Source organism: Hordeum vulgare, chromosome 6H (genome assembly GCF_904849725.1).
Source record: "Hordeum vulgare subsp. vulgare chromosome 6H, MorexV3_pseudomolecules_assembly, whole genome shotgun sequence".
Lineage (NCBI taxonomy): Eukaryota > Viridiplantae > Streptophyta > Magnoliopsida > Poales > Poaceae > Hordeum > Hordeum vulgare.
Window position 1 is genome coordinate 485,272,630 of NC_058523.1, and position 16,476 is coordinate 485,289,105.

At 44.9% G+C, this 16,476-nt stretch overlaps 1 protein-coding gene across 1 annotated transcript; it reads right to left on the reverse strand.

The window, feature by feature from the left end:
- Positions 1–13,677: 13,677 nt before the first annotated feature.
- Positions 13,678–14,464, reverse strand: LOC123403413 (nuclear transcription factor Y subunit B-1-like). The gene is made up of 2 exons (XM_045097347.1): positions 14,377–14,464; positions 13,678–14,278 (listed from the first exon to the last, which is right to left on the reverse strand). Exons 1-2 carry the CDS (start codon positions 14,399–14,401, stop codon positions 13,812–13,814), a joined length of 492 nt encoding a protein of 163 aa, XP_044953282.1. The 5' UTR covers positions 14,402–14,464; the 3' UTR covers positions 13,678–13,811.
- Between the last annotated feature and the right edge of the window lie 2,012 nt (positions 14,465–16,476).

Sequence of the window (16,476 nt, forward strand, 5' to 3'; positions counted from 1 at the left end):
GGAGACGTAGAGGCAGGGGCTATTTGCTCCGATTTCCTCGCGCCATCAGTTACCACATGGCTATAAATATGTCCCCATCTCCCTCGGTAAAATCTTCTTCATTCCATCACTCTCCTGCTACAGCAAAGCTCCGAACCCTAGCGCCACCGCTGGAAATCTCTATGCCGGTGAAGAAGAGCTTCACTGCCTCGACTTTTCCGTCGCCGAAACCATGCCGGAGTCGGACCATCCTCGTCCGCCGCCGCCGTAGACGTCCTCTGCTGCCGAGTTAGGGCGCATTGGACACGCACCGGAAGAGCTTCTCCTGCTACTCTTCTCTGTTCTTCGTGCGCGCCATCTAGGGTAAATAAAAACCCTATTTTTACAGCAAGTTTGATCTACTTTTTCACTTCTGAGATGTGAAATTTGTTTTTCCTCAAGAATCCATCCGTTACTTTTCCTCACACACTACCTATCACCAAACTATTGATGAACTTCACTAAGCATCTAAGATTTTCACGAGATTCCTGAGTTGTGCGAATTTTCGGATTTGTACAACTCTGGAACCCAAGAATAGTATGCTTAGGCAAATTCCTCAACTGTCAATTTTTTCATTTTCTTCAAATCTGAGAACTCATATGACCTCTCCAAATTCCTCGCAACTATACTCTGTTCACAGGTACACACATGTCAGCTGATGAATCTCTCGGTTCTCATCAAATTAACTCATTTGCAGTGTTTCTTGAAGAAAATCTTCAAGTCTCATCAGAATCCTCAAGAGTTCAATCTCATCAGCAAAATCCTCAGCTGAAGAAAATGGAGGATGACAAGAAGCAAAAGGGAGGCAAGAAACTTGAGCATAATACTGCCATAGATATCCCTGAGGATATATACCTGGATTACTGCACACCTGATGGAAATGAAACTATGCCCAAGAGAAAAATCAGGCTTCAGAAGATAGAACGCCGATGACCTAACGAGTGGAAGGAGTACAAATTAGTCACTCCAAAATATGCGAAGAAATTCGCTCTGAAGCCTCCTGGCAAACGGGCTCCTCTTGAGGACTTTCAAGCAGCAGATCCCTCAAGCCTCAAAACACTTGATGACTATCCTGATGAAAAGGAAAAACACTTGGCAAAGCTCAAGAAGCGGGCACAGGCTGCTGTGAGGAAATTCAACGAATCATCTGCTGCTGCTTCAACTGCCGCTACTTCCTCTGCTGCTGAGACTTCTGGTTCGACAATTCCTCAAAGAAGTCTATGCCACCAAAACCAAGGCTTCAAAGCCTCAAGAGAAAACAGCTCCAGCATCAGCACCAAAACCATCTGCGCCAAAACCCTCAGCACCACCACAAGCTTCAAAACTTGAACAGAAGCCGGTAGTGAAGCCACTGCCCGCTACCTCCAGCTCCTCACTCCGAGCTGCAACAAGCTCGGGGACAAAGTCTTCACCAACTCCTCTGAAGACTAAGGTGACTGCTGGGAGAGGAACAAGACCCAGCCCAAGAAAAATCATCACGGTCCCTTCTGCATCAGAAGGTAGTGATGAATTTGATGATGAAACTCTGCAAGGAATGATCACAAACAAGCAAGAGAGGGTAGCTCAAGCTTCTAGCAGCTCCATTCCTCTGGCCATGGACCCAAAAGTCCTCCTCGACTACATCAACATCTGGTATGAGGACCCCAACACTCCACTTGATGACTTGAAACTTCCCCCTGGCACCAGCCACATGGTGGCCACATTCATCAACGAGGCCAAGTGGAAGGAGCAGCAAGCCAAACAGGCCAAGGTTGCTAAGCTCAAAAAGGAGAAATTTCTTAGGCAGAATCTCCTCAACCTGACGGCTGATGCACTGGTGTCAACGCAGGCTGAGTTGAAGACTTTGATTGATAAGTACTCCAAGCTTTCTAACTGTCAAAGTCTCAAAAGCAATTTCATCAAACTTGCCACTCAAGCTGATAACGACTACAACAAGAAAGCTGCCCCTCCAGTACCAACTCCTCAACCTCTGATTGAAGAACCAGCTGGTGAAACTGCTCATGCTGAGGAAATCCCTCAAGGAAGCCATGTGGATGAACCGGTAATTGAGGAAATCACCACGGAAAATCCAGGTGATGAATCTGCTACAGTTGGTGAGACTGAATCTGCTCCAACTGCTGCTTCCAAGCCAGCTGATGAATCTGTTCCAGCTACTGCTTCAAAGCGAGCCGATGACTCTGCTCCAGCTGGTTCCTCAAAGCCAGCTGTTGAAAAGTTCTCTACTGAGAAAACACCTTCACCAAAAGCTTCAAAGGTGAAGAAAATGATTCTGTCTGCATCAGACATGAAAAAGACAAGGGCTGCTAAAAAGGAAGCCAAAAAGAGAAAAGCCTCTTCATCAGAAGAACACACTGTGGCCAAGCGCCTCAAAGCACTTGAATAAAATGCTCCTCTGGATCCTGTGCCTCTTAAGAGCGCTCCTTACCAAATGGTTACCTTCGCAAGAGAAGACCAGGAGCAAGGGCTAGATGAGGAAATGAAGGATGCTGAATCTGAGGAACATACTGACGAAGAAATTCGCATTGACGACAGTCCTCAGCCTTCCATTCCTCATGAAGAAACTGCACAAGGATCAGCTGCACCAGCTGATGAATCTGGCTCCGTCACCAAACAAGCTGAGGAAGAACACACTGAAAATCCTCAGCCTGATGAACGTCGCAGTCCTGAGAAAAATCCTCAACCCGAGGATCAGGCTGACCCAACTCCTCCTCCTCCTGAGCAAACTCCTCAAGCGGAGGCTCAGGATGAACCCATTCCTCCTCCAGAGCAAAACCCTCAACAGTATGCTCAAGTTGACGACCCTCCTCAGCCTGAGGCTCAGCCAGACCACATTCCTCAGCCTGAAGCGCAACCGGAGCATGCTCCTCAGCCTGAAGCTCAAGCTGATGATATTCCTCACCCTGAGGACCATGCTGTGGAAAATGCACCAGACCCTGACAATGCCTTTGTCATGCTCAACCCAGAGTCTGCAATTGTTGTCTACCCTCAGGTCCAATAGCCAAACCTTCAGCCCATGCAGCGTCAGCCGTTCTCCATGCGGCCAAAGTTTCAAAAGGAGTCCTTCTTTGAAGAACACATGTTCTTCATCGGAGAAAATCCCTATGACAAGCCTCGCATCAGGGATCTGAAGTTTTAGACGAGGACACAACTCAATTACTATGGCTCTGTGCTGTGTGGAAGAAACAAGATTTTCCAGCACAGGCATATTCCTCATGTTGAGCTTGAAGAAATACCATGTCTGGCTCCAGTCCTCAACGTCCTTCATGAAGCTGGACTCCTCCCAATGTGCTCAAATATATGTGATTGGAACAGTGAGCTCATTCTTCAATTTTATGCAACTCTTCACATATCAGGAGATCCCATAGACATCAACACTTAGGTGTTTGACGAGATGACGCACAACACACACTACAAGGCTCCTGACATTGAGCTACTGTGTGAACTGCCAGTATCAATTCCCTCAGAGCAGGCCATGAAGCTTTATGATGAGCGTGAGCTGCCTAACAAGATGATGGAAGTCCTCATGAAGCCTTTGGATAAAGGGAAACCACCAAGAACGACTTTCCTCATCCATGAGCTCAAATATGAACCAAGGACTGTTTACAGAATCCTCTGCAGTGTTCTTGCACCGATCAAGGGTCATGATGATGAAGAAGATGCCGTAGGCATCATGAAGAATATCCTCTTCAACATCATCCATGGTATTCCTATCAACATCCATAATTTCTTCTTGAGGACTTTGGCCGACAATGCAATGTGTCCTTTTTACCATAAGATATATGCTCCATGGATCATGAGATTCATCAGGACAAGGACAGGCATCAACTTTCACGCTAATTTCAACAACCATGTTGGTTATATGCCTCCTATCAGGGTCAATAAGAAGACTTTCAAGCCTGTTGAAGGAAAAGGCAAGTCTATCACTGATGAAGGTCGTAGGCCCCTTGATGGCCAGTTCAGAGAGACCGAAGCATATTCTTCATGGGATGATACTGAGACTCATCCTCCAAGCCCTGTTGCTCCTCGTGTGCTGAATACCAGAGAGCTTCTTCTCAGTCTTCACCAGAAGGTGGATCGGAATCACAAGTGGGTCAAACGCCAGTTCGGCGCCATTGTGAAAAACCTCAACGAAACGTAGAATGCTGTGAAGCTTAACCATCATTATCTTCATGAGGTTTTTGATCGCACCTGGGCCACACTTGCTCATCTGAAGACTCCGGCAGAACTTGAAGAATTGGAGTTTGTGCGAGACTTTGACTGGTCGTGGCCACCAAAAAAGAAATTCAGGCCAATTCCAGTTCCAAACCTTGAGGACAGTTCTTTTTCTTCATTCCGCACTGCTGAATCTGATGAAGAACAAGAAGATACTGCCACCGGTCCAAGGAGGAAGACCGCTCCCAAGAATCCTCACGCGTCTTCATCAACTGCCAAGGAGTGAAAATCTTCACGGGCGTTATCCTCAGTTTGTCCCTTTTTGTCACTTGATGACAAAGGGGGAGAATCTTGAGAGTTAGTCTTCACGCGAGATATTTTGGGGCTTATGAACTATATTTGAGTTACAAACTCTTGGCTCTTCTGAAGTGTTTATGTAATGAGTTGTAACTTAAGCCCGATGGTACTCTGACGCTTTTGAACGTTTTTCTTCGCATGCTTATTCTTCAAAATTTGAATGCACGCATGCTGGAATTCGTCAGATACCATTTGTCATCATGCGTCCTCAATTTCTTCATACTATATGTCATATGTATGCATGATTTACAAGACTCAGGGGGAGATCTCTATGATATAAATCATCAATGTGCATTTGTTGTGAAAAGAAAAATCCTCAAGATATGCACATCTTCAGGGGAGTCTCTTTGAATCTTGATTTCAAATTCCTCAAATGAGTTTTTACACTTCATATTTTTATCACTGTTGAAGACTTAACCTAATTGTCATCAACCACCAAAAAGGGGGAGATTGTAAGTTCATCTAGTTCCCCTTAGTGATTTTGGTGGTTTGAAGACTTATAGGTTAAGTATCTAATGTGTTCATGAGTGTACACAGGATCTATAAGTCGCTGAGGAGTTTGAAATATTCGATGAATATCAACCCCTAAAAATGTATATCTTCGTTGAAGAAATTGGTCTGAAGCTGGAGATTTGAATTGCGAAGAATTTGCGATTAAATTGATATTCCTCATGAAGATATTGAAATTGAGGAATTCGGTGTGTCCTGAAGAAAATCATTCTGAAGACTTTGAAGCATGAAGATTTACTCTTTCTATTTTATTTTCTTCACACTTGAGTAATATGAACACCGTACTGTTAAAGGGGGTCGAGGTAACACATTGGAATGAATTTCCTCATGATGCTCAACCAAGCCTAATCCTACCAAAAGCCTCAAGTGAGGAATATGAGTGACATGAGGACTCTCACAGTTGAGGGTCCCGACCGTTTCAATAGCCACGCCACATCATTGGTCTTATCCACACCAACGGTCATATTAGTTAAGGGCATTAATGTCTAATCATGGCGGGATGCTCCCAAGCTATAAATAGCCGCCCCCACAAACCCATTAGCTGGTTGGCTGCTCCGTTAGAAATTGACACTTGTCATAAGAGCAACCCAAATTCCTCAGAGTCTTCGAGAGTAATTCATGAGTGAGGAAATACCCCAAACACCAAACCACAAACCGAAAACCAAGTGATTGAGCATCACTGAAGAAGTTGTTCCTGTGTGGGACTGAATCCTTTTACCTTGGAGGACTGTGCATCCTCCAGACGGTTAGGCGTCATGGTCTAGAGCAATCCAGCAGTCAATTGTGGATCGTCGGGGTGACCAAGTTTGTGAGGGTATGGAAGTCTACCCTGAAGACTTACCACGAGTGTTGGGCGAGGACTGTGTGTTCTTAGCCCAAGGAGAATACGATAGGGATTGTGTGTCCCGGGACTGTGCGTCTTTTGGTTTCAATACCAAGCCGCTCCAAACCAGATGTACAATTGTCACATCAGTTGGAACTGGGTCATCAACTACTGTCTTCGCTGTGAAACGGGTTCTGATTCCTCAACTCTTTATATTCCTTAGATTATGTGTTGATGATTTTCCCTGTCACTGTTTGAAAATTTTGCTGAAGACTTTCTCTGAAATTCCTCAACCGCAAATTCTTCACGCAAGTTAATCCTCATCTGTTTTCTGTGTGCCTGCTTACTGTGCAATCTATTTTCACATTCCTCAACTTGAAAAACTGTTGTAGTGAAACTTTGCACTCCTGATCCTTTACTGTTTCCGCTGTAAGTTAGTCATCAGTGAGGCATTTACTCAAAAGGAATTTCCTCAGTGATGAAATTCTAAGAATCTCATATTCACCCCCCTCTAGTCGATATAACGCACTTTCAACCATACGACTCATGTTCGACCTTTTGGTATCTTGTATTCGAGGTCATGTCTGTACATGCTAAGCTCGTCAAGTCAACCTAAGTGTTTCGCGTGTGTAAATCTGGCTTACACCCATTGTATGCGAACGTTAGAATCTATCACACCCGATCATCACGTGGTGCTTTGAGACAACGATCCTTCGCAACGGTGCACACTTAGGGGAATACGTTCTCGATTTTTTTAAGAGGGATCATCTTATTATGCTACCGTCGTTCTAAGCAATAAGATGAAAAACATGATAAACATCACATGCAATCATATAGTGACATGATATGGCCATTATCATCTTTGCTCTTTCGATCTCCATCTTCAGGCATCGCATGATCATCATTGTCACCAGCGTGACACCATGATCTCCATCATCATGATCTCGATCATCGTGTCTCCGTGAACTCGTCACGCCAACTACTAATATCAGTATTACTATAGCTAACTGTTAGCAATGAAGTAAAAGTAGTAAACACATGGCGTTGCATCTCATACAATAAATTAAGACAACTCCTATGGGTCCTGCCGGTTGTCATACTCATCGACGTGCAAGTCGTGAATCCTATTACAATAACATGATCATCTCATACATCACACATGCAACATCACAACTTTGGCCGTATCACATCACATGTCAAACCCTGCAAAAACAAGTTAGACGTCCTCTAATTGTTGTTGCAAGTTTTACGTGGCTGATTTGGGTTTCTAGCAAGAACGCCTTCTTACCTACGTGACAGCCACAACGATGATATGCCAAAGCTATTTACCCTTCATAAGGACCCTTTTCATCAAATCCAATCCGACTAGAGTGAGAGAGACAGCCACCCGCTAGCCAACTTTATGCACGGTGTGCATGCCTATCTGTGGAACCAGTCTCACGTAAGCGTACGTGTAAGGTCGGTCCGGGCCGCTTCATCCCACAATACCGCCGGAAAAGAATAAGACTAGTAGCGGCAAGCAATTGAAAAATTATCGCCCACAACCTTTTGTGTTCTACTCATGCATAGAATCTACGCATAGAAAACCTGGCTCGGATGCCACTGTTGGGAAACATAGCATAAATCCAAAATTTTCCTACGCCATATTCAGATCTTCCTATGGAGAGACCATCAACGAGAGAGGGGTGAGTGCATCTTCATACCTTTGAAGATCGCTAAGAGGAAGCGTTGCTAGAACGCAGTTGATGGAGTCGTACTCGCGGTGATTCAGATCGCGGTGTGATTTCGATCTAGTGCCGAACCACAACACCTCTGCGTTCAACACACATGCAGCCCGGTGACATCTCCCGCACCTTGATCCAGCAAGGAGGAGGGAGAGGTTGGGGAAGATCTCCGGCAGCACGACGGCATGGTGTCGATGGAGAGATGAGGTCTCCTGGCAGGGCTTCGCCAAGCACCGTGGGAGGAGGAAGGAGAGGAGCCGAGCTGTGCCGAGGGAGAGAAGAAACGGTGTCCAAAACAACCCCAAACCCCTAGGTATATATAGGAGGAGGGGAGGGGGTGCCACACCTAGGGTTCCCACCCTAGGTGGTGCGGCAGACCCCCCAGATGGGTGGTGCAGCGGCCAGGGCAGGGGGAGGGGGTGGCGCACCCCTAGGTGGGCCTTAGGCCCACCAGCGCCTAGGGTTCCCCCCCCCTCTCCACCTCCTGCGCCTTGAGCCCCATTGTGGGAGGCGCACCAGCCCACTTTGGGCTGGTTGCTCTCCACCTTTTGGCCCATGCTACCTCTTGGGGCTGGTGGCCCCTCCCGGTGGACCCCCGGGACCATTTCCGGTGGTCCCGGTGGTCCCGGTACGCTACCGGTGACGTCCGAAACATTTCCGGTGTCCAAAACCATCCATCCTATATATCAATATTTACCTTTGGACCATTCCGGAGCTCCTTGTGACGTCCGGGATCTCACCCGGGACTCCGAACAACTTTCGGTAACCTTGTGTAACATTTCCATATAACCCTAGCGTCATCGAACCTTAACTGTGTAGACCTTACGGGTTCGGGAAACATGCAGACATGACCGAGACACTCTCCAGCCAATGACCATCAGCGGGATTTGGATACCCATGGTGGCTCCCACATGTTCCACGATGATCTCATCGGATGAACCACGATGTCAAGGATTCAATCAATCCCGTATACAATTCCCTTTGTGTGTCGGTATAGAACTTGCCCGAGATTCGATCGTCGGTATACCTATACCTTGTTCAATCTTGTTACCAGTAAGTCTCTTTACTCGTTCTGTAGCACGTCATCCTGTGACTAACTTCTTAATCACATTGAGCTCATGATGATGTTTTACCGAGAGGGCCCAGAGATACCTCTCCGTCACACGGAGTGACAAATCCCGATCTCGATTCGTGCCAACCCAACAGACACCTTCAGAGGTACCCATAGTGCACCTTTATAGTCACCCAGTTACGTTGTGATGTTTGATACACCCAAAGCACTCCTACGGTGTCCAGGAGTCGCACAATCTCATGGTCGAAGGAAAAGACACTTGACATTAGAAAAGCTTTAGCATACGAACAATACGATCTAGTGCTATGCTTAGGATTGGGTCTTGTCCATAACATCATTCTCCCAATGATGTGATCCCGTTATCACTCACATCTAATGCCCATGATCAAGAAACCATGATCATCTATTGGTTAACGAGCTAGCCAACTAGAGGCTTCCTAGGGACACATTGTGATCTATTTATTCACACATGTATTACTGTTTCCTGTTAATACAATTATAGAATGAACAATAAATGATTATCATGAATAAGGAAATATGATAATAACCATTTTATTATTGCCTCTAGGGCATATTTCCAACAGTCCCACGATCCGTTCCGATCTAGCGCCGAACGGACGACACCTCCGCGTTCAACACACGTACAGCTCGATGACGATCTCCGCCTTCTTGATCCAGAAAGAGAAACGGGGGAGTAGATGAGTTCTCCGGAAGCGTGACGGGGCACCTGTGATGGTGATGATCTATTCCTGTAGGGCTCCGCCCGAGCTCGGTAGAAAACCGATCTAGAGGAAGAACTACGAAGTAGAGGTTTACGGTTGCACGTGGCTAAAGTTGTGTCTCAAAAGCCCTAAAACCTCTAGTATATATAGGAGGAGGGGAGGGGCTAGCCTTGAGGCTCAAGGGAGCCTCCAAGGCGTCGGCCGAAGGGAGGAGGGAGGAGTCCTCCTCCAACTCCACTTGGATTAGGACTCCTTCCTTAATTTCCCACCTCTTTTGGATTTTCCACTTTTTCCTCATGGACTTTTCTTGCATGAATTTGTCAGCCCATTATGCCTTATTTCACATCCAATAAACCCATGTGGACCTCTTGGGGCGTGGTGGGACCATGTAGTGGGCCCCCGAAACCCATTCGTCACTCCCGGTACACTGCGAGCAATGCCCAAAAACTTTCCGGAATCCAAATACCAACTTCCTATATGTCAATCTTCGTTTTCGGACCATTCCAGAACTCCTCGTGACGTCCGGTATCTCATCCGGGACCCCAAACAAAACTTCGGTAACCAACACATATAACTCAACTATACCGAAACGTCACCGAACCTTATGTGTGCAGACGCTGCGGGTTCGAGAACTATGCAGACATGACCTAAGACACTCTCCGGTCAATAACCAACAGCGGGACCTGGATGTCCATATTGGCTCCTACTTATTCTACGAAGATCTCTATCGGTTGAACCTCTATGTAGGATTCATATAATCCCGTATACTATTCCCTTTGTCCTTCGGTATGTTACTTGCCCAAGATTCGACCGTTGGTATCTCCATACCTAGTTCAATCTCGTTACCGGCAAGTCTCTTCACTCATTCCATAATACAAGATCCCGTAGCTAACTCCTTAGTCACATTGCTTGCAAGGCTTGTTGTGATGTTGTATTACTGAGTGGGCCCCAAGATACCTCTCCGCCACACGGAGTGACAAATCTCAGCCTTGATCCATGCCAACCCAACAGACACCTTTGGAGATACCTATAGAGCACCTTTATAGTCACCCAGTTACGTTGCGACATTTTGATAACCCACAAGGTATTCCTTCGGTGTCCGGGAGTTGCATGATCTCATGGTCATAGGAACAGATACATTGACATGCAGAAAACAGTAACAATAAACTAACACGATCATATGCTACGTTTATAGTTTGGGTCTTGTCCATCACATCATTCTTCCAATGATGTGATCCCGTTATCAAGTGACAACACTTGCATATGGCCAGGAAACCTTGACCATCTTTGATCAACGAGCTAGTCAACTAGAGGCTCACTAGGGACAGTGTGTTGTCTATGTATCCACACATGTATTTGTGTTTCCAATCAATGCAATTCTAGCATGGATAATAAACGATTATTATGAACAAGGAAATATAATAATAACAAATTTATTATTGCCTCTACGGCATATTTCCAACACAAAGAAGCGAACCTAGGCCGCGACGCCAAGGCGAGGCGATGTGGCGGAGAAGCAAGGGGAGTGGCGAGATCTGAGAGGAGGACGTCGGCCGGCGATGGAGAGGTGAGGGGAGAGGCGGTAGCAGAGAGGAGCCCGGCGGCCGGTGACGCCGACGGCGAGGCGATAGCTGAGAGGGGTGAGTAGAGTGAGTGCGGGGAGCATAGTGACGGAGACGAGTCGGGAGTGCGGGTTGAATACGAAAAAAGCAAGGTTGTTTCTGCAAAATGACCAGCTACGACAGATATTTCAGGACGGAGGGAGTATATTTTACAGGGCAGCCATAGTAAGTACCTCCATCCATAAATAAGTGACGTGATTTTAGTTCAATTTAAACTAAAACCACACCACTCATTTATGTATAAGGTAGACTAAGTAATGACACATGAGTAAATAATAAGAGTTAAAAACACAAAACGTGCTACAAAACTAGAGGACAAGTAATAAAAGGCTCCAGCCTAGTGGCTATCTAATCATACAGTAGTTTACTATTATGAGATCCTAGCTTAATATCAATGATATATTAATCATATCAGGAATTAATTATTTCTTTTCTGATTCACTCGAAAGGAATTTTAAAGTTAAACATGTTTGACTTGGAGCGATTTGAGGATCGGTGACCGACCTGGAAGTTGGTTCCGGATGTGCAAGAGTGATGACAAAGCACGCAAGAAAGACTATGTTGATTTGCGTCGGGCGGTCTAGATCTCGCCAGGCGTATTGGCAAGGAACCGGTGGCAAGGTCTCGTTGTCCTCCAAATATGTCACGTTTTCGCGTGACTTGCTGTCGATGCAGATCCACCTTGTAACTTCACTTTCATTAGTCAAGAGTATAATAGTTATACTCCCATGCACATGCTATGGTGTACAATTATGAAGACAATTTCAAAGAATGGAGGATAGAAGAGAGCTCACTTTCCCTTGACTTTGGAGTCCATGAGACAAGAAACCGAGAGAGCTTACGACTGCATGCTTGTTTTTTCCATTGTCCATGAACCTCCTACATTTGGGACATGAAAACGCATTGGATGATCATTGCATGATGTGTTATCTTCCAGAACTTGATCATAGATAATGAGGGAGGGCGAATGTTGAATATGGATTTTGATGTATTTAAACATCAAGTTACTCCTCAACACAAAGCCAATACCTATTATAGGTTTCTTGAAGTGCATCGTTAGATACAAGATCAACAAGCTCATGTGCTACTACCCGAAGACGCCATCGAGCACAAATGGCAGTTGTTAGGGGATAACTCATTCATATATAATCATCTGATTCATTGTGACCATTTATTGTGTTTGAATTTCTATTTTAATAACTTTGAGACAATACACTTCAAATGTTATCAAAATGTCTGCATTATTGAAATGAAGGGGTGATTAGTAGTCTATTTAAAAGTAATCAAAATGAGGATTAAGTTTGTAAAGGAAGTGAGAAATATCGAAAGAAAAAGATTAGAAATTTAAGTTTCATGGATCAGTTAGATTGCATCCTAAGAGTTATAAATAGGAATACTCAACGTCAACTATCTTTCCAAGCTATAAGTCGGAGTGGCCGACGAGAGCAAGACTCTCAAGAATAGACTGAAACCAGTAATCTCTTGCTCCTTCATGGTGATTAGACTGGATTTATCTTGACATGTTTATATTTGGAAAATTTGTATACACTAAAGACATTTGAATTGATGTCATAAAGCAAAAGCCCTCCGATACCTATCAAACTAGACTACAGAAAAACATAATATATGCCACATTGCCTTGTATCTCCAATAAGGTTTGGACTCCCGAAGTCAGGCGGTCGAGATGTAAAGAGAACAATGTTCAAAGTATTTACTTCTCTTGGAATTAACTTTCAAGGTTTTGCGTTAAACATTCCTATCATGGGGATACTAGATATTGCACCACAAACCTTTTCTTGTCTCCCAGCCATCAAACACATATTGCTTAGGTGGCATCATCCACAAACATACATACACTATTAGACAAATTGCCCAATGCAAGGTAAGAGAAAATATGTCAACCTATTCTATTTACCCACGTGGCACTACCTGGGTCGTACGCCCGCGGCTTCAGTCCCGTCACCTCCATCGAAATGCGTCTAGCCAAATATTTGACCCATCATGTATCGTCACCCCTTTCATGTCATGCCGTCGAATGTTTTAACCTACCATAAACGGTAGCGAATCGCAACAACACATGTTGTCATTGATGTGTACTTTACCTAAATGTTAACCATTTTAAAAATAAAATATTCCAATTTCAATTGAAAAGATGCTAAAAGAATCTCTCACAACTAAGCAAAAAAGATGAAAGAAAACAATAAAACGAAAAAACCACAAACCAACGAAAAAACACTCACTCCATCACGTGTGACACATGTGGCCGTGGGAGGATCCTCTGTCTCCTACCGTTTTTAGGTTTTCCTATAATTTCGTAGAAAGTAATTGGTGAAATAAAAAAATTCTCTTGAAAGAATATGATATGGCAGAAAGGTCATGTTCTGTAAAATTTTGATATTTGAGGTTCAAACTAAAATATCTTTGAGATGAAAGATTTTTGTACATGAATAATGATGCACCGTCTGTCACTATTCATCGCTTGGATTTTCCTTTTTAAACCTTCCATATGATTTTAATTTTGAACATCATTTTTTCATATTTGTAAAATTGCAAACCAATATACTTTATTTTCCAGAACTTTTATAGAAACTCTAAAATATGGTGTTTATTAAGTTTTTCCTCTTTTCTAGTTTGCTCTAGATATATCGTGGGTGATCGATTGTATCTTTTGAAGACATTCGCACACTGCAGGGACAGCTCTGAAGATGTTATTATTGACTTATGGATACATCGGGATTTTCTTCAAGCAAGACAACGCTACATTTATAGCAGCGCCTGCGCCTGTGGCCGACGAGTTTGCCAGCCGTACCGCTAATATCCGCCCGGCGGCGGAGGGATTACCGACCGCAGGAACTCCAGCTCCTCCTTGGTGACTGTCACTGGCTCTCCGGGCGACGCGAACGATGTCATTGCCGGCGGCGCAGGAGCGCGCGCCCCGCGGGTGCTCCTGCCACGGGCGGTGTCGTACTCGCGGTAGCCGCGGAGGTAGGTCTGCATGGGCTGGACGTAGCTGTCGAACCCAAGGCTCTGGCAAGACCAGGTGAAGTCCTCCGGCGCGACGGTGCGGCGGTACTCCGACCTGGCCCGCTCGGACGCCTCGCCGCGGACAAAGCCGACGAACTCGACCGCGCAGTCGTGGGTTAGCTGCTTCGCGGACTCGGCGATCTTGACGTTCGACGGCAGCACCCGCCTCATCAGGCGCACGACGTTGGCCATCGGCAGCGCGCTGCCCCCCTCCGCCGCCGGGTTCTCCTCGTCGCCCTCGCCGCGCTGCCCACCTAAAACGCAAATCAGCAACAAAACAACCATGAACAACTCTGCTTTTAAACGTGGGCGTAATCTCGCGGAGCACTCCCTATGGTTCCACAATCCATACCATGCTTCTTGCTGCGCCCTCCCATTGTTCAATCTGTCACTCACCCACTGAATTACTCGGTGTGTGCGTTGTGATGGATGGAAGAGGCTCGTGGTTTGGGCACCTGTATTTATAGGCGTCCGCTGGCTGGGGGCTGCGCCAGCCTGGACGCACGTCCACGGTGCCATGCCAAGGTGCATGGTGCCGCCGTGTCGCGCGGAGGACGAGGTGAGGCCGCCACATTGCAGCTCCGGCGAGCCATGCAGGCGTTACGGGCGGGCTTTAAACACGACACCCTCGCGCCGGTGTGCTCCTTTGTTCGCTTCTCGCCTACGGGCAGGGTCGCCGGCGAGGAAGCACATCAATGCGCTGCATAGGCGTTCGCAGTCAATCTCTTTTATCTTAAGCAAAGCGATTACTACCTTGGGTGGTAACTGAAGGGAGGACGACGACGCAGTACGTCAACGAGGCGGAGGTGGTTGGGTACGCGCCGATGTGCGCACGTAGGCGTTCGGCGTGCGTTCGGCGTCGGCGCGTCCCGTTGCTCGCGTCCTCCCCGTCCGCTGCCGCCTGGAAATTAAGAGGTCGGACCACTTGCGTAGGAGATAGTTGACTTGTGCGTCTCGCTTCTCCCCCTGCTCGAACCGGGGCAGCAGGGGAAATAGTACACAGGAGCACCTGGGTGCTTCACCACCCTTTATGAAAATTAAATTCTGAAAATATCAGATTTTTTAAAACTATTAGAATTTGGGGTATCAAACCTGGGTGCGACCTACTTCCCGTCTAAAGTTTCGTGAAAAGAATACTAGGAAAAGTATTTGTGGCGAGCGACCTACGATCCGTCCAAGCAATTTTTTTCTATACTTCTGGATTTTTTTGTCTTTTTAATGCGAATATGTTTTCTGGTATGTTTCACAATACTTCACACGGAGTAGATTGGACACCTAGGTTTGAATCTCGATATTCCAGAATTTTTCTGAATTTCCTGCTTTTTTTCTTTCAATATAATATTTCTATAGGGGATGGAGCACCCGAGTGCTTAGGAGGTGGAGCACCCGAGTGCTTAAAATCCTCTTCCAGGTAGTAGTCCCAACATTATGGTATCCAGTTTGGAACAAGAACCACACTATAGAACACCCTTCGCTCCATTTCAATTTAAATTCAGTCTTTTCAGATTACATTGAGTATTAAACTGAGGCGCGATGAGTCGCTTCATATACTATGAGCATGTATTATTGGTTCAACGAGCCAATGCATTAAGGCTAAACAATCCCTCTTTAGTTCACTTTATTACATATGAACAAATTTTCTAATTCACAAATAAAAATAAACAATGAGCTATTGTTGTGTTAATCTAGTGATTATTGTGCTAAACAATGAGTATGACGTTATATGAACATTTACGAAGTCCCTATAATTTCAATACATTGTAAGAAAGATTCCACCAGTGGCCAAATCGGATTATATCAATATGTTTATCATGACAATATTTTATGATTTTTTTATTAAGAAGCTACTAGATCATGTCTGCTTTGAAGGTCTAAAATGCCCACGTCTATCCCTAGATAGACAATTTGAATAATGTATTTACAAGTTATATATATATAATATCATTACAAACTTCAAAAGTTATATTTCCTAACAATTGTATAACTTTTATGAAATACAATTTGTATTACATTGGTCAGATTGTTGATCTAGGGATAAGTAGGATGTAGTAGCGTATTTGACGAGGGTCAAAGTGACATCTTGGAGACCATGTTGAAATTATTGGGGTTTTTGGTGGAGCATCCATTATACTTCATCGCTAAATGTATAGCTAGTGAAATATTTACTATATACGACAATACTTGGTGGATACTAGTAAATAATTGTTATTTATTTCATGTATGCAAAGAATATATCCTATTTACGGTACACATTAAACAATTTCAAACTATGATATGGTGCATATTTACCTAACCTATAGGATAAGGCACGTGTTTTGCGTGTTAAAAAAATCAACATTGGGTTTTAAATTCTCAAAAAGAAATCTCTAATTGCCACATACAAGAAACCATTCATGTGTATAACACATTTCTTGGCATCAGGATGTTCTTCATCTCACCATGACTATCCGAT

Bases quoted from the DNA above. Each gene is read 5' to 3' on its own strand.
- LOC123403413 (XM_045097347.1), bottom strand. From the start codon at position 14,401: ATGGGAGGGCGCAGCAAGAAGCATG. The intron at 14,279-14,376 runs GTATGGATTGTG...TTTGCGTTTTAG, and splicing joins AGGGCGCAGCAAGAAGCATG to GTGGGCAGCGCGGCGAGGGC.